This window comes from Marmota marmota, unplaced genomic scaffold (genome assembly GCF_001458135.2).
Source record: "Marmota marmota marmota unplaced genomic scaffold, marMar, whole genome shotgun sequence".
Classification (NCBI taxonomy): Eukaryota; Metazoa; Chordata; class Mammalia; order Rodentia; family Sciuridae; genus Marmota; species Marmota marmota.
Window position 1 is genome coordinate 1,664,295 of NW_026000052.1, and position 21,963 is coordinate 1,686,257.

The window sequence follows — 21,963 nt, forward strand, 5'->3', positions numbered from 1 at the left end:
CCAGCCCTCCACTTAACTTTTTAGACATATGCACTATGTCTACTCTCTGCCAGCCCAACACTGGCAAGCCCGGGCCAGGTTTGGCTGTGCCCCTGCTGCATGGCTTACTGCTGGACACCATGCATGCTTCCTTGTGGGGTCTAGGTGTTCTGTGTTCCTCGCATTTTCAGAAGCTTTGCTCTGAAATGCCGTTGTCTGAACTACTCTGAGCCTCTCAGGCCTTGCGTTCATAATTAATGAGGCAATCCCGGATCCGTGCTCAGCCTGGAGCTGGTTATTCCTACAACCAAGGCCAAAAAGTTCTGTCTGCCCAGTGAGCCCAGGTGTCACCAGCGCCTTGCCTGACTGGTCTCAGTCTCCTGGTCCTCCTGAATGCCTTGGCCTGTGGTTGCTGCTGCTTTTACTTTTATTTCATTTTTGGTGCTGGGGACCAAATTCAGGCCTTGCACAGGCTAGGCAAGCGCTCCACCACTAGCTGCGCCTCAGCCTGGCTGCTTCTTGACCCCCGAGGTTTTCCCCTCGCAGTCTGTCCCACCAACGGCAGCCGCTGGTCTCTCCAGGGTCAGCTCCACCCCTCTGCTCAGGTGTCCCGCCAGCTGGGTTCCCTCCCTGCAGCTTGGAAACTCCCAGGGCTTACGATGTGACAATGGAGGCCTTGCCACCTGTTTTCTACCAGTGGTCACTGTGCTCCGCTGTTGGATACTCAGCGCATGGAACACGGTCCTCTCACATGTGTGTGTGAACAAGCATAACGTGTAGACTTTTTTGGTTGTTTCAGATGGAATGGTAAATCCAAAACCTGATCCCATGTCTCCTGATGGGAAGCAAGAATCCCTAATGATCTTTTCAAAGTAGAGGGAGGGTCCTTTCTCTGCCATCCCCAGCACAGCAGGATGGCCAGCACAGGTCAGCAGCCAGGCAGCTCCTTAAGCCAGGAACCTCTGCTGGGGCTGGACCTGGGAGCCATCCCCCTCTGGCCTCAGTGTCCCCTTCTGTGAAAGCAAAGCGCCTGGGCTGTCATCTCTCTGCTCTTCAACTTTTGGTCTGATCTTTCCCTCAATTGGGGGGTCAAACCCCAGAACTTCACATCAGGAAAAGCTGGCCACGGCTTCCTTCTGTGGCCCTATGAGATGCTGGTGAAGTTGCAAGTTGGGGTGGGTGGGCCACCCAACTGCCCAGTCTACCTTTGGGAGGCCCTCCTGTAGGAAGGCCCTGGACAGGGCACTGACCCAGCCACTGCCTGCTCTCTCTCAGAGGTGGGGAAGCCGGACCCAGCCCCCTCCCAGCTGCCTTTGACCAGGCTTTGCCCTCTGGACAGCCCTACCCACCAGGTACAGGGAGAGTGGGGGTGAGGGGCACGGGCAGGGAACATCAGTGCACTGGGGTCTACACTGGGCCCTGCCGGTGGGTTCACCCTGCCATCACATCACCCACCCTTCCAGCTGACAGCCTCCCCGGCCGGGGCCCTCCACCCTGGATGACAGGTGGGGACAGGCCTTGCAACAGCGTGCTTCCCCACCCAGCTTGCACATTTCAGGGCAGGTGGCTGTGCTTTCTGGAACCCTCTAGAGCACAAACAAATGCACCTGCACCGCCTGGATCAGGGCCAGGCACGTGGCCACGATGATGACCCCACCTGCCCTCACAGAGCTCACAGTGGGGAGGGGCACCTCTCAGGGTAGAGGGGCATGGCAACGGGATGAGCACGGCAGCCAGTCCCGGAGGGCTTCCCGGAGGCGGTGGCCTCCTCCCCAGGGATAGGCACCGCTCCTGGAGACCGGTCCCAGGACTGGCCTAGATGCTTGACGGTGACGTGGCTGCGTCGATCTGCCTCTCCCAGCCGAACGTTTCGAGGCCCGGAAGTGCCCATGCCACAGCTTCCAGACCATTCAGCCCCTTCACCGTCGGGATGCTGGAGCAGAGCCTGCAGGAGGAGAAGCTGTGCCCACAGCACCAGGCCGAGTTGCAGCGCCTGCGCGAGATGGCCCTGGAGGAGAAGGAGCGCGCCCCGCTGGCTTGCATGAAGCACGAGTTAGGGTGAGCGCCTGCTTGGCTGGCCCAGCCCCGAAACCCCGCCCAGCAGGTCCCGCCCTCGGGTTGACCCCGCCTTCCCGGGGGCCCCGCCCTCATCGTGGCCCCGCCTGGTCCAGCTGGCAGTAGGGGAACACTGCGCACGTGTTAGGTAAGGCAGTAAAGCACCCCAAACAAGAGAGACGGGAATACCCCTCGCAGCCCGCCTGGGAGACGGCCTGTGCCTGTTTTCAAGTGACCCTTGTCTGGTGTTGCTGAGGGAAACGCGTGGCCACAGAAACACTGGACTTAAGCTGCACGTACAGACTGTGAGCGGAGTTTTCATCTGAGATGTCAAATCACCAGGTGATTCTTCAACACGCAGGGGGACTGCTTCCAGAGCTGTCTCTCCCTTGGCTGGTGCAGTTGCCGGGCCTTCCAGCTAGTCCACTTCTCCCTACTAAGGAACACCCGAGAGATGATGTTCTTAAGGAGCGTTCTTAGAAGTGGCACAGCCTTGTGCCAAAAGTGGTGGCTCACGCCTGTAATCCCAGCAGCTCAGGAGGATAAGGGAGGCGGAGGCAGGAGGATCGTGAGTTCAAAGCCAGCCTCAGCAAAAGCGAGGCTCTAAGCAACTCAGTGAGACCCTGTCTAAATAAAATACCAAAAAAAGGGGGGGGAGGGGCTGGGGATGTTGTTCAGTGGCCGTACCTGAGTTCAGTGCCCTGTGCCCTTCCTCAAGAAAGAAGCGGCACGGCCTCCTCAGCAAGCATGTATTCAGAAGCCTCTTGACATTGCCCCCAGTGGAGGCCTGCCTCCCTTTGCCGAGAAGTACCAGCCTGTGCTGGGTTCCCAGGTGGGAGGTGCTGCCATTGGCCAGCCTCTGTATCTTAGACCCCAAAGAGGTAGTGAGGGGTGGGAAAAGTAACAGCCTGGACTACCCCAGACCCTCACACCTGCCGTGCACAACTACTTGTCCCAGCATCTGGTCTGCAAAAGGGCATACGGGTGCACTTGGCCACCCTGGGCTGGCCCCGTCTGTGGCTTTGGATGTCCACTTGCACAGATCCTCCAGATTGGGGCACTCTTCTCCCAGGTGTCTGGCTTTGAGGAAGCGGCCCCAGGCCGTGCAGAAAACCCTGTTGGAGAGGCCGCAGCAAGCCTTCAGCAGGCGTGAGAAAGAGCAGGTATGGCCCGGACGGGGTAACACGGAGGTGTCCTGCCCCTCGGGGCTGGGGACGGGACCACCCAACACCACAGCTGGGGCACCTTCCGTGGTGCCCCAGAGAGTCCATAGCTTGAGGGGCAACAAGGCCGAAACGGAGCAGGCCCCTATGCTGACTCCAGGCCAGCCACAGCCTCCTGCTGGTGTGGCCTTGGGCAAGTGGCCCTGCATCTCAAGGCCTCAGTTTCCCACCTGAACAGTAGTGTCTCTTTCCTGGAGCTTGGGAAGGTTTAATAAAGGGGCAGAGGTGGGGCAGCGCCCAGAATCCAGGAAGAGGGAGGCCGAGCCCTCTGCTTCCCTCCTGCCTCTCGCTGGTGCCACCCTGGCCAAACTTGCAGCCAAGAAGCTGAGCAGGAAGGGTTGGCAAGGGGCGTGTGAGGGGGATGCAAGGCTGGCAGTGTGAGGACAGGGTGCCCCAGGTGCCCCTGGCTATTCCTGCCCCCTCCCTCCATGTGGGAGCGGCTGTGGGCTGGGATGCCTGCCTGACCTGTCCTCTTTGGCTGGTGCAGAGGGAAATCCAGCACTTGAGGGACTTTCACCTGTCCATGCACCAAGACAGGAAGCAGCTCGCACAGCATCAGAAGGCCGTCCTCACAGCGCAGAGCTCTGCCCCCTGCCCTCGTCAGGAGCTGCGGTCACAGACCCAGCTGCCACAGGTGGGTGCTCTCATCTGGGTGCAGGATGCTTGTCCCCTGGCTGTTTTGTGTGAGTGTGCAAGTCCCTTGTAAAAATGCTTGTCACTTCAGGTAGAAAGGGACTCCAGGGGTGAGGGTAGGAGGGACCTGCTAGGCATGCCCCCCCCCCCCCAGAAGGTTTCCTGGCAGAGGTGCCCTGGCTGTCCCTGCCTGAGGAGAGAGACTTCCAGTGGTCGTGGCTGGTACTCCAGGCCAAGGGCACGGAGAAAGGCCCCCGGCAGAGGCAGGGAGCCATCAGGAAGGAGAGGAGGACGGGCTGAGGTGGAGGTGCCCAGGGCTTTCCTCAGCAGGGGCAGAGAACTAGAGTAGGCAGAGTAGGGGACCTCTATGGTCCAAGGAAGGAGAATATGGCCTGGGGCTCCTCAGGGAGGCCAGCCCCTGGGGACCTAGCAGCCACTGTGTCCTGGGGTGGAGGACTCCAGCTTCCCCTCCCCACTAGCTGACAGATTGGAATAGGCTGTGGCAAGGGGAAGGGGCTGCCCCTGGTTGAGCTAAGTGCTGTCCCCACCTGAGCATCTCCTCTCCACATTGGGGTGACTAAGGTCTTAAGGGTGGGGACCAGGACTGAATGAATTAGGCTTTCTGAAGCATCTGCCCCAGGCCGGCCTGCAGGACCATGGGCAGCCTGATTCCAGGGTTCACTGGAGGTGCCTCTGGCCAGCCTTGGGCAAGGGCACCCACTCTGAGGCTCCTTTCTGCACCTGTCAGTGGGCTCCACGGTGCTGTGTGCTGTCCTGCTGTGGCTGCTGCTACATGTGCCTACCTCCTGCTCTCCCAGGAGGACATGGGTGGCCACATGAGGCTCACTCTGCTCTTTCCTAGAATTCCAGCCCTGAAGTCAAGGCCACCGTAGAGAAGGGTTCTGAGCCTAGGCAATCACTGGAGGGAGACCTCTGCCCGCTGACAGCACCCAGGCCTCACAGTCCCACCAGCCAATGTCCCCACAGAAACCCTGAATGCTCGAAAGTCTCACAGTGAGTTGGTCCCAGGAGGCCCTGGCTCTGACACTTGCCATTAAAGGCCCGTGAATGTTTGCTTGCTGCCACTGGGCCTACCTCACTCAGCCCCCCAGGGTGGGTGAGGGGCATCGAGGGCACCAGGGAGCCTGCTCCTGCTGGCTGCCCAGAGCTACCCTGGCTCCAGGGGAGGAGCAGCAGGAGCCGTGCTTTCCTGGCTCTGGCTGGCAGTGGGGCCTTCCAGGGCTGCCGTGGGGTGTGGGGGGGACAGAGAAGGTGGATGGCCTACTGGGGCAGTAGATAGCACCGTGTGGCAGCCTGTGCCTCTGGACACCCTCCTAGGGCTGCTGTGCTCTGTGGCCAGTGGTGGCCAGGCCCTCTCTGAGCATGGCCACACAGCCACTTGGTTTGCAGTGGGAGACAAGGACTTCTGCCCGTGCTGAGTCTTGGTGGGGTCTGATGACCAGTGCTTCCTGACCTAGGGCTGGCCATGGGCAGTGCTTTTCCCAGCACGAGCTTCCTGGCTTCTCCATGCTAGAAATGCTCTGCCTCCTTCCCAGGTTAAAGTTTCCCTGGACTCAGGAAGGCCCTCTCCCCTGCACTTCCGCCCCCAGGGCCAGCGACCCTGGACTCTAGTGGCAAAACCCACCTTCCAAGCAGCAACCTTGTGAGTGGGGTAGACACGGAGGGAGACCCCCACTCCAGGAGGGGCTACTCCCAGGGGCAGCCTTCTCAGGGATGCACTTGGCCACCACCCAGTAGCTATCTCCAGCCTGGGGACCTCCCCCAGCTTAGGAAGCCATTGCTCACCCAGTCGTCTGCTCCAGGGGCTTCCTTCTAGGACAGTTTGCAGCAGGAACCGCCGGGTAATCCCAGTGCTATCAGTCACAAGTCCTGGGAATCTGCAAATGCGACCAGGCGGACTCCACCGCTTGGCCCCTGGGGTCTGGAGGGCTGGAGGAGGGCTGCCAGCATCCACATGGCTCTGGACCCTGAGGCCAGGCTGAGCCCGTCCTTCGGGCTTCCCTCATCCCAGCAGCGAAGCTAGTCGCTGTTTGAGAGTCAGACAGAGGGAAAGGAGGCTCAGGAAAAGCCCAGCCCGGAGCAGGTGGTGGTGCCGGGAGACAGGCACGCCGGGTTCCTGTGTCTGACTGTGAGTGTTGGGGGTTGGGTGCATCCGTGAGCAAGTGTCTGTGACCCTGAGTCCCTGAGGAGCGAGAGAGAGGCAAGGACAAGGGGATGAGGGATTACAGGTCCTGTCCTGAGAGCCCGGCTGGCTGCTGGAAGGGCTTTGGGGGAGGTGCCTCTGGAAGGGCCTGTTTCCATTCCATCCAGGTCAGCTTCCATGCCTGCCCTGAGGACAGGTGGACAGGGACCCTAGAGGCCCCACCTCCCTGGGCAGCCAGCATCAAGCATCTCTGGCTGATCACCACCCTCCACAAACCCATCTGGTCCTGCCCTCCTCCTGCCCAAGTGTGAATCTGGGAGGGAGACTCTCAGGGCCACCTTGGGTGGGGGCTGTGAGCTGTGTAGGTTCCTGTGGGGACAAGGGCAGCAGATGTATTGCCAGGGGCACTGAGAGAGCAGCAAAATGTTCCAGAGCAGGCTTGCCTCCTTGTTCTTAACCAGAAGGATTCTGGAGACCTGGCATCCCTCCCCTCCTGCTGCCTGAGGCTGTGCCAGGTCAGGCTCTTGCTGCCCTGTCAGTGTGGCTTAGGCAGGTAGGATGGGTGCCCGGTGCCTGGCAGCAGGCATGGATGTACTCTGTGCCTCCCAGGATCCAGACAGAGCCCACTGTGCACCCACCGGTGCTGACCCAGAGATAGGTGGTTGGTTTCCATGCAGTAATCTTGATGGACCTTCTGCTGGGGAGGAAGACAGACATTTTCCCAGCCACATCCCAGCACCATACCCCACTGCAGAAGCCCCATATGTGGGCAAGAGGCTCTGCTTGGAAAGCTTCTGGGTAGGGAGGGACCAGCCCCTGCCTTCCACGTAGCCGCTGGCCATAGCTGCCCCTAGATGTGGCAGGAGGTTGTTCCTGGGACAGGGACTTGCTGTGGTGTGGGTGGGCATGGTGGGTGGGAGCAGCCAGGGTGGGCAGTCACCTCTGCCCTCTGTTGTCTTTCAGGCCTCCCTCTGTGCAGCTGGAGGAGGCACCCCCTGAGACACCTTCCCATGCTGATGGTCACCTGCAGCCTCCAAGGTCTGCATGGGGAGAGGTCACGCCTGAAGCCAGCCACCCACTGGTGCAGAGTGGCAGCCAAATGGACCAAGGTAGCTGGGCATGGCAGCAGCAGTGGCCAGCTGAGGACAAAGGGTCACGGGCTCACTGGGCTCCACATCTTGGGAGCTGCATTAGCTTGGGGTCAGACAGACCTACATTCTGCCCACCAGGCTGGGTGTGTGGCTAGCAGAGTGCATTGTGGGCTTGCCTGCAGGAGGCCACCCCATGCTACACTTCAAGACAGGGCGTTGGGTGCCAGCAGAGGGATGCCCAAACAGGCTCTCCTGCTTGCAGAAGGCTTCTGACAGGAGCAGCTGCTTAGAGCTCCTAGGCTTGCCCCCCGTGCAGGCCTGAGACTTGCCAGGCAGGGCCAGGTACAGTGACCAGCCAGGGGCAGCAGCAATGTCCAGCTTCAGGCGAGGGTAGAGAGAGGGCCAAGCCTGGCAGGAGCCATCTTTCCTGCTCAGAACTGAGCCTCCAGGCAGGAACATGGCAGGGCATGGGTTGGCCTGTTTGCTGTTGGTTCCTCCAGAAGAAGTTCCTCTGTCCCAATGCACCAGTTCTGAGGGCAGCTGGCATGGCCACCTAGCCTGTGCCCCATCTGTACTTACACATCCTTCCCCTCCTGGGCCTCAGCCTCCCGCTCTGGACAATGAGCTGCCATGACAGAGTTCCACAGCTGGGTGGCTTGAACAATAGGGCTGTTTTCTGGAGGCCAGAGATCCGAAGTCTGCGCTGCTTCCAGAAGTTCCCGGGGAGGGTCCTTCCTGCCTCTTCCAGCTCCTGCTGGCTCCAGATGTCCCTGGGTTTGCAGCCGAGTCACTCCAGCCTCTGCCTCCGACTTCCCGTGGCCTTTTTTCTGTGTCTCTTTTCTCCCATGTCGTTTTTTGCTCCTCAGTGTCTATCTCCTCTCTTTTCTCTCTTTTAAGAGTATCAGTCATTGGATTTAGGGCCACCCTAACTCCTGCACGATCTCATCTAGGGATCCCTAATTGTATCTGCAAAGACCTTATTTTCAAATAACTTCCCATTCCTAAGTTCTGTAAGTTAAGACTCGGACACGTCTTTTGAGACACAATCCTGCCTTCTGCAGGTGGCCTCCGAGGGCCCTTTCTGCCTTAGGCAAGGCCTTTGAAAGGGATGGTGTCTCCCCTTGCTCCAAATGGCAAGCGTGGGGCCCCCACCCTCCTTGCTGGCTCTGGCTCTCCAGTTTCTCACATTCCTCTAGCTAGAGTGCTGGTCTCAAAGCAGTGACACAGGTTTATACAAACCCTAGAAAGCAAATGGACATGGGCGTGTGGGTGGTGAATTGCAGAGGGGCATGGGGCCCAGCTCACGGGAATCCTCAGGCCCAGCGTGGCCTCTGGGCAATGTCTTGGAACCCCAGGGTGCCCTGGCACACAGTCTGGAGGGGTGCTGGTGAAGCCGGTGCCTCTGGGACATTGGAATCTATGGGCAGAGGGATGGGAAGAGGTTTGGGAAGAGGAGAGGGGAGTCAGTTTTGTGATTAGGGGAGACGAAGGTGCAAGGGAAAACCTTTAGGAGCAGCCCTGACGTCCCTGGAGGTGGCGGCTAGTGCACAGAGCTCTGGGCTCCACAGAGGGACAAGCAGACAGGCAGCTGTGTCAAGCTTTCCCCAGCAGCTGGCTCTGCTCATCTCCAGGTCTGGGGCTCCCTGCAGGCCATCCAAGGTCTGTGACTCTCAGGACTGTGTCTTCAGAGCCTGGGGAGCAGCCTCGTGTCCCCGTGCTGAACATTCTGAGCATCGGACGGCTGCCAGGCCCAGACTTTCCTGTATGAAATCCCAGGAAGCCTCTTCCCCATTTCCCCAGCCCTGCCTGCTTGGGGCCCCCATCCTGCCAGCCTGCAGCATGATTTTGGTTGGGATGCTGGATGCCCACGTGCCCTTGCCCCTGTGGTGCCAGTGGGCCTCTTGGCTCTCCCAGTCTTCGGCAGCTGCTCTCCCGGTGGCCTGCATCCCTGGCATCTCTGTCCTGTCCTTTAGATGCAGGCCGCAGAGGTGGAGGGGAGCACCCCCAGAGCTCATCCCAGGCCACAGGAAGCAAAAGAGCCACTTGCAGGTAAGCCCCCTAGATAGAGTCTGTGGGCTGCCCCAGTGTGGATCCTGCCAGCAGCTTCCCTGCGTCCAGCAGATCCCGTCCAAGGCTGGCCCAGCAGCCAGGGAAGCCAGAGAGGCCCTCAAGGAAAGCCAGAGAGGAAGGGCCTGCTCTCAGATCCTTTCACAGCTGGAAGCCTGCTGCTCTGTGTCCTAAGGGAGATGTTGTGGCTCCCTGGGGCATTAAAAGTCATGACTGGCTCTGAGGGTCTTGTCACAACCTGGCTTATCTGGAACCATCTTTAAGGGTTTGGAAATCAGCCTCACCAGAAGCATCTCTGTTGCCTGACATGAGGGTTTTGCACTTGTCACATTCTTAGCTTTCTGGCCCAGGGCAGGAGGAGACCTGCTCTCGGCTCTGGCAGGGTGCCCTGGTGGAGTGTTCAGTGGCCCAGCTGGCCTTGGTGCCTGGGGTGGAACCGCGGAGATGCCCACTGCTGGGGTACAGCCTTTCCCAGAAGCTCTCTCAACGTCCACCCTCAGGATCAGGAAGGACACTATTTTCCCTGGCAAGTCTGCTGGACTGAGGGAGGCTCCCTGCATCCAGGGTTCAGGAGACAAAACCTCAGGACGGATCAAGTGGGATGGGAAGAGGTTAGACCAGCTGGACACCAGGTTGCCTCCGAGAAGTGTGCCTCTGGCAAAGCTGGAGGCATGGTAGGCATCCAGGGCATTCCATGGCCTGCCCTGCTCTGCCAGCGTCAGGCCCAGGCCGGCTACCATCCTTCAACGTGTAACTTGCTTCAACGTGTTTGGCCTAAAGCCTCCGTCCAGGGGCATGACTGCCCTCTGCCCCCACACATGTCAGCCAGGTGTCCACACTCCCCTCAGGGACCGTGTTGCCTCTTGAGGTGAGCATGCTTGTCGTACCCACCCTGCAGAGAAGAAGACTGAGGCTCAGGGACTGGAGTGACTGGCCTGTGATCTGGAGCTTGTTGGTGGGTGGCCTGGGACTCGCCTTGGGGCTGCCTGACACGGCCTCTGCTGCTCGCTGGCCAGAAGACAGTCTGCAGGTCTCCCTGGCTGACACCTGTCATGGTCGTTGGGAAGCCAGGGTCCTCCCTGCATGGTCCCCATGGACAAGCGCTTCAGGCACACAGCTCTGTCTCCCTTCAGGGCATCAGGGTCCCAGCACCCTGCTGAGGCCCAGGTAGAACTCAGGTCTAGGGAGATGATGATCAACCCAGAGAGGCTCTGCCGTGACCGCTCTGTCCCCACCTGGCTGGCCTTCCAGCTCTGCTACGGATGACCTGCCATGTCCAAGGCCCACCCCTGCCTGGCCTTTTGTGTCCCCCAGCAGTGTCCAGCTGGGAGTGGGTGCTCCTCAGCTCAGCTCAGCATGGGTGGGGAGGAAACAGGGAAAGGAATGGGGTTTCCCAGGGGCCTGCAGGAGAGTCCCCCGAAGCGGGGAGTGAGCTCTCTAAATTTAAAACACATTTTCTATCAGCTTCTTTCCGGGACCTCTGTCACTAACTCTGCAAGAGGGTATTTTTAGCAGATCACCACGTGTTTTTATGTCCTCATGTTAACCAGACACCACAAGGAAGTCTTGTGTCCATTTCAAATATTCAGTTTTTTTTTTTCATGTGGCTTCAGAATTCTTAGAAGTCACTCCCTCTGTCTCCCTGTCTGTGCCTGTTGGGGATGACAGTTCCTTTGTCCTCCAGGAGACTCTCAGACCAAGCCAAGGATTGCCTTAGCAGAAGAGAGTCCCCCAGCTCCAACAGACAGCCCCAGGTGGAACTTGGTGGAACAGAGTCAGCAGTCCCAGGGCGGAGAGGGCTCCTGCAGTCCCCAGGAAGCCAGAGTGAGTTGGGTGTGGTCCTGCAAGCCATAGGGGCCTGGCCCTGTGGGGTGGCCTTGCCATCACATGAGGTCTATGGGATGGGACCTCTGAAGCCCTTCTGGAAGGGTCAGGGTCCTGAGATTCATTGATTCTGTGGGCCTTGCTCCGAGACTCAATCCCTGGTCGGACAAAGTCTTTTCCGTGGTGGGAGGAGGGTGTCTGGTGAGCGGGGCTCTCCACAGCCCTCATTGGGGGAATGGCCTTTGCTCCACGTGGTCTCTGGAGGCGTGAAGGCTCCATCCACAGCCCAGGGTTGTGGCCAGTGCTCCAGCCGAGGCCACACCCAGACCTGTCATTTCTCTGACGTGTTTCTTGCAGGTGGCTGAGAGCAGCACAAGTCAAGAGGGGGCAGAATTGGGGCTCACTGTGGCTGGGAGCCCTGTGGAGGAGACCCAGGATGTGGAGAACTGGCAGCCAGGGGAGCAGAGGTGCGGGACCAGCAGGGTGGGGCTCTGAGCCCGGGTGACAGGGCTGGCCAGCATATTGCCCTCTGGTTGCTGACACCTCATGCCCAGCCATGAGACATCCTTCAGTTCACCTTCCTTTTTGAAAGAAAGATGGTGCCCAATGAATGGACCGCAGGTGCAGCTGGGGGGCAGCTGGGGGGCAGCAGAGGGGCTACCATGGGATCGTGTGTTCGCAGGGAGGAGTGCCACATCTCCTACCTGATACAGTGGGGCTGGGCCAGATGGCTCCCAAAGACAGGCCGCACCCCCAGGAGCCCTGTGTGCAGATGTTAAACATCGAGGTGGTAGATGGCTGGAGGCATGTTCCTGAGAGTGTGGTAGAGTTGACTGACCTCCTGCAGGTCCCTGACCATGAGCCTGGGAACTAGGGGGACAGGACTCCCTCTGAGGGGTGCTCCAGGACTTCTCCACCAATGTGCTTACAGGGTAGAGGCCTGTTGGCAGGACCTGGGGGTCCCCTTGGCCTGGCTGGAGACTCCCCGACTGGCTGCCTTCCCAGGTGATGCCCCCATCCCCTCCAGGGACTCCCAGTGTCAGCTCCAGGACTACCAAGTCCCCACTTAAGGGTCATCCAAGAGCAGTTCCTCAATCAGAGCTGGGCTTCTCCCCACAGCACACAGTCCTATCTTCCCTATGCCCAGCTACAGGGACCCGGCCCGGGCCCCTCCCCAGGGCATCACCAGTGAAAAGCAAGCAGAGCCAGTCCCGCTGTCTGTCGACGGCTGAGACTCAGGAGTGACCCATTGCTGGTGGGCGGATGGGGGTAGCTACCGGCTGGTTGGTCGAGGGTCCGTCGCTCTGGCACTACTGACCTTTTCCTGCCTTTGTTGGGGTGTCCTGACTTTGAACCACTGGCTGTGGGGGCCACAGGGAGGGACTGCCCTTGCTGGTATAGGGTGGCACTGCCCCAGGGCAGGTTGTGACCACTGTCATGTCATCTGAGACCTGTCCTGTCCCAGCAGCTCCTGCAGCCCCTCGCTCAAGCAGCCTCGCACCCCAGCTGGGAGCCCCCTTGGACCTGGACTTGGAGTCTGCCTCCAGGACCTGCTCAGGGTCTTCAGAGGCTCCCGCATCCTCCCCCACCTCCTCCACAGGCTCTGCGAGTGACCCGTCCTGCTCCTCTCTCCAGGAATTTCAAAAAGTTTCAGCCACCCTGGTCCAGCTCTCTGACAGCTCCCTTTCCCTGTCTGGCTTGGAAGCTGAGGTCACCCCAGACGCTGACCTCGGCCAGTCTGGGGGTCTCTCTGTTCATGACTCCTGGGAGGAGCTCACCCCACCTTTGTCCTGGGGGCTCCACCAGGGGGACCCTCAGCCGGGTGGCATTCCTGAGGGTGCAGGATGCAGGTCCTGGCAGAGACAGGGGGGCAACGGGGCTGGGTCCCTGGGTGTCTCCTCCATGGAGGTGACCGTGGCAGGAGGCCTAGAGTCCAGGCAGAGCCTCCTGCAGGAAAGCTGGCCACTGTCCCTCCCAGATGCCCTCTATCCAAGGTCAGGGTCAGAGCTGTCAGAAGCCTCCAACCAAATCTGGGACGAGGACAGCAGGGACAACCCGTGGGAAGCTGGTGTTGGTGCAGGGCCAGCCTCAGGGAGCTCCTGGCCTGTAGGTGGCTCATCCGACCTCAAGAAAAGTGGGCAGCCTCAAGTGCCTCTTCCTCTCCTGGGCCCTAGAGAGGGACAGGAATCTTCTGGAGCCAGCAAAAGCCTCACCCGTGGATCGAGTATGGGGAAAACCAAGCAGGCCTCCCCTGAGGAGAGCAGCCAGGGGCTCCTATTCCAGACCCCTTCCACCAGTGACTTAGACCCACCACTGTCCTTTCCTCTGGGGACCTCCACCTCTGGAGGGATGTGTTTCAGCAGAGGAGGGCTGATCCCTCCCCAGGCCCCCGCTGACTGCCAGGAGGAGCTCTGGGGTACTGCTGTGAGTCTGTCCACCCAGAGGAAACTTCCACAGACCTCGCCGGAGCCCGAGGTCCCTTTGGCCCTGCAGACTCCTGAGGTCCCCAGTGGACTGGACTCTCCAGCTGCCAGGAGCCAGGTGCCTGGGTGTCGGGGGGGTGGAGGCCCTGCTGCCCTGGAGGAGGCCGGTTCCCCATGTACCATTGGCTTCTTGGCTGGGATCCTGTCTCCAGTTGACAAGGAGCTGTCCTGTGGCAGTAGAGACCTCCTGTCCCCCACCCACAGGGATGCCCACTTGCCCCCACCACCTCCCACCCCTGAAGCACAGAGGGCCAGGGAGGAGGCCTACCCGTGCTCAGAAGACTTCCCCTCCCCACCTGAGGAGGCCATGTTTTCTGGGGGCTCAGAGGACCCTCTGGGGGAGGACACCTCCATCGCCACTGAGGATCTTTCTGAGGAGGCTCTGCCAGCAGCACTGTCCCCAGGGCCACAGGAGTTGGGGCTGTGCCTGGGGGTGCCTGGGAAGGGCGGAAGCCTCGAAGGCAAATTGGGTGAATCAAGTTCTGCTGTGGGAAGCCAAGCCATGGGCAGTCAGGGGTTAGAAGCAGCCGGCTGCCCAGGGTCCCCCTTGAGTGAAGGGACAGGCAGTGCCCCTAAGGGGCTCCCAAGGCCATTGGCACTGACCCTGAGTCTATCCCAAGTAGCCTGTGTGGCCCAACAGGTTCTGCTGAGGCCGCTGGTGGCTAGTGACTCGGAGGTGCTGCTGGGCACTCAGTGTGGGCGCCAGGCTCCTGCTCTGGGCTTGGGGTTCTGGACTGGTGTGGTGCCTGAGGAGTCCCCGGGCCACATGGGCAGGCCCTGGGGAGGGGTGTGGGGCACTGAGTGTGCGGAGCGTGAGCCAGGGTCAGGGACCCTCTTGGGAGGCCTGGATGGGCCCCTATCCAGAAGGACAGCCACACCCCCAACACCCTGGTCTGCAGTCCCAGCAGCCTCTCCCCCAGGCCCAGTGCCCTTGCTGGCCAGTGTCGGCGAAGAGGGGAAGGGAGGCCTGAGCTGCCAGGCAGAGGACCACCCTGGGGCCGAGGACTCAATGGGCACAGAGCAGCTCCCTGGGGGACACTCCACCCTGGTCCTTGACTCAGGGCCCTGTGCTGATCTCCCAGGCTTGGAGAAAAGCGAGGGAGCCCAGGCTGTGGACCTGGTGTCCACCCAGCTCACCAGGAGCATCCTGTGCGACTCGCTGGCTGTGGTGTCGGGGCTCATCCCCCAGGGCAGTCCCTAGGGGGAGGCACACAATGTTTGTGATGCCATTGTGTAACTGTGTATGTGTGTGTGTGTGGGGGGGGGAGCGCACATGTGCACAGGGGCCTTCAGGAGGCCTGGATGTCCAGGGTAGGCTGGAAATGAGGCACGCCACCCTGCTGCTGGCCGTGCAGGATGGTCATCTGAAACAGCTGCAGACTGGGCAGGGGCTCCACATCACTTCAGACTGGATCCAGCTGCATTTCTTTGGACAGGGTGTCCACAGCCTTGTCAAGGGCTGGAAGGGCCAGACCCAAGTGATGAAGAGACATGCTTGCCAAAGATTGTCCCGGTGGCAAGGACAGGCGAGGAGGTTGGGTGCTCCAGCAAAAACAGCCCCTAACAACAGGACAGTGTGGGAGTCAGCAGAGGCCAAGAGGGGAGGAGAGAGCAGCCGTGGATGGAAGAAGAGCTGGGGGGTGAGCCTCCCGACTCTTGCCCACTGGACTTCTGACAGCAGGGGTCTTCTGGGTTTACTGTTTCCAGTATATAACTTGTCAGCCGGCTGATGGGCATGTATGCCTCCCACGTGCCTGAGCTGGGTGACCACTCGAAGGCCAAAAGTTACTTCCCCTCCACCAGCAAAGCCTGGGGCTTGTCCTCTGGGGGTAGGAGACCTCTCTGGTACTGCAGACTTGTCCAGATTTCAAAAGGGCTCCTGGGCCACATCTTTCCTCAGAAACACAGTGACTGGGTCCTAGCAAGAGACTTTATGGGTGTGTGTGTGCACACACACCCACATGCTTGGTCGAGGTCAGCCCATGCCACCTCCTTCAATTCCTGGGTGGACCTTCCAGGACAGAATGACCCAGGTGGCTTCTGCCAGGTCACTGCTTCTGCAAGGAAGCACTGTGTCCCCTCTTCACATGAGCCCCCGCCTTCCTCAGGACAAGGTCCGGGGGAGTGCAGGGCAGTGTTGATCCAGGCACACCAGGTTTCCTGGGTGAAAAGGAGCATGAGGACACTAGCTATGGTTTTTTGAAGTGAGTCTCAGAGCCTTGCTGGGCCTCTGTAGGCAGGACAGGGATACGCCGGGGGCAGGCTTAGCACAGACCCCCTGGAAAATGGCCTGGAGCATGGGTAACGGCGAGGACAGGCCTCCCCAGCAGTGACCTCCACCCAGAGCAGCCACCTCCATGGTGTCTGATGGGCTCTGGTGCTGTCCCCCAGGGAGGAGGAGGCTGGTGCCCTGCATCCCAGCCATCACCCCTAGCAGTGCCACAGCGCAGGTTCCCAGACTCGAGCAAGAGTGAAGACTTCCCTGTCCACCCTGCTCCCAGGGCTCAGGAGGAGCAGTGAGACAGGCTGTTTTATAAGATTCCAGCGTGAGAACCACTTGAGCTTGTGCTACAGTCTCCCTTGGAAGCTTTGGAATGAACTGTGCTTTGCAGGATGGATGTATACTGACGAGTGTGCCATTTCTGCATGTTTGCTATTTCTGAGTCTTCCCCTCGGTGCATTCCGGGAAGCGGCTCGTGACCCCAGCAGTCAGTTCTTTTACAGAGGAAGCCGCTTTCAAGTCTGTTTTCTGACTTCCAACATTGTCAGGTATCTTGAGCTGAAGCTTGCATACAGGAATTGGCTCTTTGAAGTTACTCCTCACATCCCAAAGCTGTGTGTGAGTGTGTGTGTGTGCAGGTGTGCACAGGTATGCACAGGTATGTACCCATGTGTGCGTCTTCCAGCTCGCATTTATCATTCATTCCTCTATCATCTCTGTCATCCATCTATAATCCATCCTTTGCCGATTCATTTCTTATTTAAGTCATTAAAAACCATGTTAGTGGCCAGGCACTGTGGCACATACCTGAAAGCCCAGTGGCTCAGAGGCTGAGGCAGGAGGATCACGAGTTCAAAGCCAGCCTCAGCAACTTAACGAGGCCCTAAGCAACTCAGTGAGACCCTGTCTCTAAATAAAATACAAAATAGGGCTGGGGATGTGGCTCAGTGGCTGAGTGCCCATGAGTTCAATCCCCAGTACCAAAAAAAAAAAAAATGTTAGTGAGTAATTTGTACCAATGGCACCATTATGTGACAAGGAAAAGGCAGGAGAGAGAGGCATCATACAAAACTTTGGAAAAACTGCACAGAAAAAACACTTAGAAATGTCATGTGATTTCCCAGTAATATGTGCCATTTTGTGTTTTTAGGTATCAGTTTTATTTTCAAAAACTCACTGAATATTCTAAAATATGAAGAGATTTTTTTTTTCAGAAAATGATTTTTTCCTCTTCTTTTTATACTGGTGTATTAAATGTTTGACACTTTTTATTAAGACATAATTCACACACCATTCAACTCACAAACTGTACAGATTGTTGGTTTCTAGTTTATTCCCAAGATTGTGCAACCGGTTTACTTTGTGAATTAGGACAAGGGGTGTGGGCCTTGGGGACATTCCAGTCCCTTGCCAATGCCTCCAGGTCTCAGCCTCTTCCTCCTGGGGCTCAGACTTCTCCAGCTGTCAGACAGGTGCTCCTTCCTTCAACTGTGCTTGTGGCCCTGGGAGACCTCCATGCACATGGGGCTTGAGTGAGAGACCTCTCCATAGTCGGCCTGGCAAGGCCCCCAGGTACCCCGCCACAGGACAGGAGCTGCCTGGGCCCCCGATCCATCTCTGGGGAGAAACCCTTAGAACACCTTTCTAAGGAGCCCCTCCAAGGACAGCCAGGCCCCGACAGGGTGGGGTGGGGGTTGATGCTTAGCAGACGCCTTCTCCAGGGCACCAGCTCCCTGTAGAGGTACACTCACTGGGAAGCACCAGCCAGGACAGTTGCTTGGTTGTGCACAAGGTACACCGCAGCCCACCCCAAAGCAGAGGAGGTTTGGTTCTGCCGCGGGGACACATGTTCCTGCCCTGTGTGTGTGACTTCAGAACAGCTCTCTCATGAATTCCCTCCTAGTTTTCTGAACAAATTAGTCTGTAATTTTTTATTTTCCTGTATTTATTGCTGACCCTTTGGATTTATGAGGCCGTGTGAGGAATTACATATTTTACACATGCACGTTTGGCATTGCAATAAATCTTACACATCGAAACCCTGCAGATTGGCCTCAAATTCGATGGTCCCTGTCTCACTGCTTGGGGTTGGTGCTGTGGCTCCACATGATGTTGGGGCTGCTCCCACAACCAGAGCCTGGTTTTGCCAGGACTTTGGCTGGGTGCTAAGCAGGTGCGTTGTGTTGCCAAAGTCATTTCTCAGCCTTGGCATGGTACCCTTGAAGGGAGGCTGGTCACAGGGAACTAATGAGACCACACCTCCCAATGACTGATGGAGCCGGAGGGGGACCAGGGTTATAAAATGACTCTGGTGGGAGGAGAAAAAGTACCTCCTTGGAAGGTACTAGAGACACCTCATCTCCCTAATGTTATGTGCACAGAGCCGAGTGCCCTGGTGTTCAGATGTGTTGACCTGGGCAGGGCAGGGTCCCACCCTCCAAGGTCTAGGGCTATGCCTACCCTGGCTCTGATCCACACTTGGGCCAATAAATCTTGACACCAGCTTCAGGAGAAGTCATCATCTTTCATATGAAATGAGTATTCCTCACTTAAATCCCACGTTCAACTTCCTGAGACCTGTCTTTCTTGGCATCCTGCTTCCTGATTCCCTCCTGCATAGACTGCCCACCTGCTATGGTGCCTCTGGCACATGTGTTCTAACCCGTCACATGAGCTTCGTGAGCATCTGGGGCCTGGCATGGCCACAGTGGCTCTCTCACACACACAGAAGCTACCAGAGCAATTCACAAGGGTGAGGGTACCCACCTTGGGAGTGCAGGGATGTCCCTCCCAACTGTGCCTCCTGCCCACAGGAGGTGATGTCTGGTTGTGGTGGGCAGGGGCTGAGCAAGCTCACTCACCTTCTGTAGCTCTAGCTTCCTGCTCCAGACAGGCCTGTCCAGTCCCTGTCCAAACCAAACCAGGTCCCAGAAGACAGTGCTGGGGCTGGCTGTGCCTGCTCAAAGTGACTCCACAAAGTGTAGAACAGCATTCTCAGAGTGTGCCTAACCCTGAGTGACTCCATGGTGTTTAGAACAGCAGCTCTCAGGCTGCGCCCTTCCCTTTGTGACTCCATGGTGGACAGAACAGCAGTCCTCAGGCTGCGCCTGCCCTGGGTGACTCCATGGTGTGCGGAACAGCAGCTCTCAGGCTGTGCCCTTCCCTTTGTGACTCCATGGTGGCAGAACAGCTGATTTCAGCCTAACCCTGAGTCACCCCATTTCATAAAGCCCCAGTTTGCCCTGAGCAGAACTCTGTACCTTGTTTGTGCAAATCAACAGCCACCATCTGCCTGGCACCACCATAAGGCACATGCTGATAAATAAATTGATCATGCTCATAAAAGTGACCACCTGTGACTTACAGATTAATCAGAAGCACATGAATGTGTGGGTGTGTCAAACTCATATTGGAATAATCAGGCCCAGGAGCTAGTGGAACCACCTCTGGATGCAGCCCCTCACTCGAGACCCACAGAAGGAGGGGCACCTGAGCCTGGACACAGCAGCACGCTGACCCTGTCACCTGGTCACTCATCACAGCCTCACCCAGGAATGTCACCACAGCAATGAACCTTCAGTTCTCTGTCAGGGGCTTTAGCAAAGCAGTTTCTCCTGCCAGTGACGACCATGCAAGTCCCACTCCAAGCTGACACCTCAGGCTGACACTCCAAGCTGACATGAGACTGGCACTCTCTGGACCTTGGCCTAGAATAGGTTCCTGTGCTCCCATGGCCCTGCGCCCTGCACAGGTCCTCGGTGGTTTCTAATCTCATCCGACCACCTGTGGTGACCCTATCTGTACCTGCTATCTGCCTCCTGAAGCCTGAGGCCGCCGCACGGTTCCCAGCCTCTCGGTAGCCTGTACATATAGTTGTGTAGAGTGTGTTGTGTGACTTGAGCCTTACAGATGTAGAAATCAAGACTGAATGACCCTGTGACTGCCCAGCTTGACACCAGGGACCCACACGTATCCACTGAACTGCCACTGATGAGAGTGGTGTCACCTGAGGATTAACTCATTCAGTAAGTTCTGACGCAGTGGAGGGACAGAGACGTATCTGGTCTGTTAGTGACCTGGCTGGCTTATGACACAGCTCTTCAATGATGCCCCCCCAGGCAGCTTCCAGAACCCCCAGGATTGTCTGTGGGTCCCACATCTGTCTACTTGGTCTTTTGTCCTGTTTGCTCACACTGGGACAGCCATCAAACACCAAAACCCTCCTCTGTACAACCAGTATCTCCCTGTGCCCCAGCAAAGGCCCTCCCTGGTGTCCAAGAAGACAAAGCAGAGCAGGGGCTGGTGTCTGCAAAGCCAGACTGTGGCTCACACACACACATCTGGCTTGCTCCGGGGCCCGGCCTTTCTTCCCTGCCTGCTGGCCACCTTGAAGTGTGGGCATTCAATGGTGCTGAAGTCCAGCCTGTGCTCTGCGTCTGCTCCAACTCTCACTAGGAGTGCTGCAGGGACCCCATGCCCATGCCTTTGTGTCCAGTCACTCCCTCCGCTTGGTCACTCGCGGTGCTTCTCTCAGTCTCACACTCACCCTGGTTGCTCTCTCCAGCCACACTGGACTCCTTGCCACCCCTCCAGTGTGCCACCTTCTCCCACAGGGCCCTTGTACATGTGGCTCCTCTGCCTGGTGTGGCTCTCACCTTATCCACTCAGAGGCCTCTCTCTGCCCTGCTGTGCATGATGCCCCCACCGCACTCCCTGTCCTCAGGCCTGGCTTCCACACTTTTGTCTGAGATCCATTCTTCTGCTCTGCAGTCCCAGGGGCTCAAGAGCTCAGCATCTGTCTCCAAGGGTTGGCACAGAATGGAGACCAGTGAGCATTAGCACAGGAAGGATAAGTGAAGGGAAAGTGAGGGACATGAGGGAGGGGGACAGCCACAGCAGGACCTCTGGTCTGGACCATCAGGCGTAGGGTTTCCTAGCCCTTGACATCAGCAAAGCCCTTTCCTCACACACAGCATCACACAGAGCCACAGGACAGCCGGCAGAGATGACTGTGTTGGCAACTGTGTTTCCAGGGTGATTCCAATGGTCATTTTTTTTTTTAAGAGAGAGAGAGAACTTTTTTAATATTTATTTTCTAGTTTTCTGTGGACACAACATCTTTATTTTATTTTTATGTGGTGCTGAGGATCAAACCCAGCGCCCCACGCATGCCAGGCGAGCCCGCTACCGCTTGACCCACATCCCCAGCCTCCCAGTGGTCATTTGTTAAAACCAACCGTCCAGCAGAGGAAAGCAGACCTACCTTGTAGTCTCAGGCTAACACCAGGTCCTTGCCCCTTGATGGGATCCTCACCTGTGTCCTTTCTTTTCTGTTTTAGTCACAGTTCAGGGAGTGTTGATGTGAATAAAAAAGTTAGGAATCACAATTAAAAACAAACAAACAAAAAAAAAACAGGTCTACTATTCCACTTGAGTGAAAAAGTCACATAGAACTTTATTTCCCGGGTTTGTGGAGACATGAATGAACACTGCAGCCAAGGTCTATTCTTGCATCCTAAAATTCAGAGGTGACCCTCTACCTTTGTGCTGAGGTTCTGTTACATTTTCTAAGAGCTACAAAGTCAGGGTCAGATTAGGGCATCCTCTGAAGCCCCCTGAGGCTAAAGTTACATGAATTTCAGATAAATAGTATAGTTTCTAAGAACATGTCCAAATTTGCCCTTTAGACTAAAAGCTCAACTCGCCTTTTATACTGTTTATCCTAAATTCACATTTAACCTTGCCATAGTATCTGTGCCACAGGTAGTATATTTTCATTTGCTAAATCTGGAAACCCTGCTGGGTGTGATGGTGCAAGCCTGTAATCCCAGTGGCACAGGAGGCTGAGCCAAGAGGATGCTGAGTTCAAAGCCTGCCTCAGCCACTTAGTAAGCCCCTAAACAACTCAGCGAGACCCTGTGTCTAAATAAAATATTTAAAAGGGCTGGGGATGTAGCTGGGTGGTTAAGCGCCCCTGAGGCCAATCCTCAGTACAAAAAAAACAAAAAAATCTGGACCAGCTCTACTCCCAAGGGGCCCAGGTGGCAAGTGAGCCAGGGAGGGCCGAGGGTGGAGCCAAGCTCATGAGGGCGGGGCAGAGCTCAGGGGCGGGGCGAGGAGAGAGGGGCCGAGCTCAGGGGGTGGGGAGAGCGTGTGGATAGGATGGGGCGAGCTCGGGGGCGGGGCGAGGAGAGAGGGGCCGACACATGGATCCTCAAAGGAT

The 21,963-nt window shown here is 57.7% G+C and overlaps 1 protein-coding gene across 7 annotated transcripts in view; it reads left to right on the forward strand.

Moving 5' to 3' along the window:
* The window catches only part of Ccdc187 (coiled-coil domain containing 187), a 48,836-nt gene extending 31,052 nt beyond the window's left edge, over positions 1-17,784 (forward strand). For 4 of the 7 annotated variants that reach the window (XM_048813342.1, XM_048813336.1, XM_048813339.1 and 1 more), the window contains 12 exons: positions 1,255-1,331; positions 1,841-2,037; positions 3,107-3,197; positions 3,745-3,891; positions 4,753-4,904; positions 7,018-7,163; positions 8,777-8,907; positions 9,119-9,194; positions 10,897-11,036; positions 11,394-11,503; positions 11,884-12,041; positions 12,502-17,784. In XM_048813342.1, the coding sequence (XP_048669299.1) occupies positions 1,255-1,331; positions 1,841-2,037; positions 3,107-3,197; positions 3,745-3,891; positions 4,753-4,904; positions 7,018-7,163; positions 8,777-8,907; positions 9,119-9,194; positions 10,897-11,036; positions 11,394-11,503; positions 11,884-12,041; positions 12,502-14,720 (3,644 nt within the window). In that variant the 3' untranslated portion in view covers positions 14,721-17,784. The remainder of the gene's footprint in view (positions 1-1,254; positions 1,332-1,840; positions 2,038-3,106; positions 3,198-3,744; positions 3,892-4,752; positions 4,905-7,017; positions 7,164-8,776; positions 8,908-9,118; positions 9,195-10,896; positions 11,037-11,393; positions 11,504-11,883; positions 12,042-12,501) is intronic. The other 3 variants (XM_048813338.1, XM_048813340.1, XM_015505825.2) reach the window with 3 other exon arrangements.
* The last annotated feature ends 4,179 nt before the right edge of the window (positions 17,785-21,963 follow it).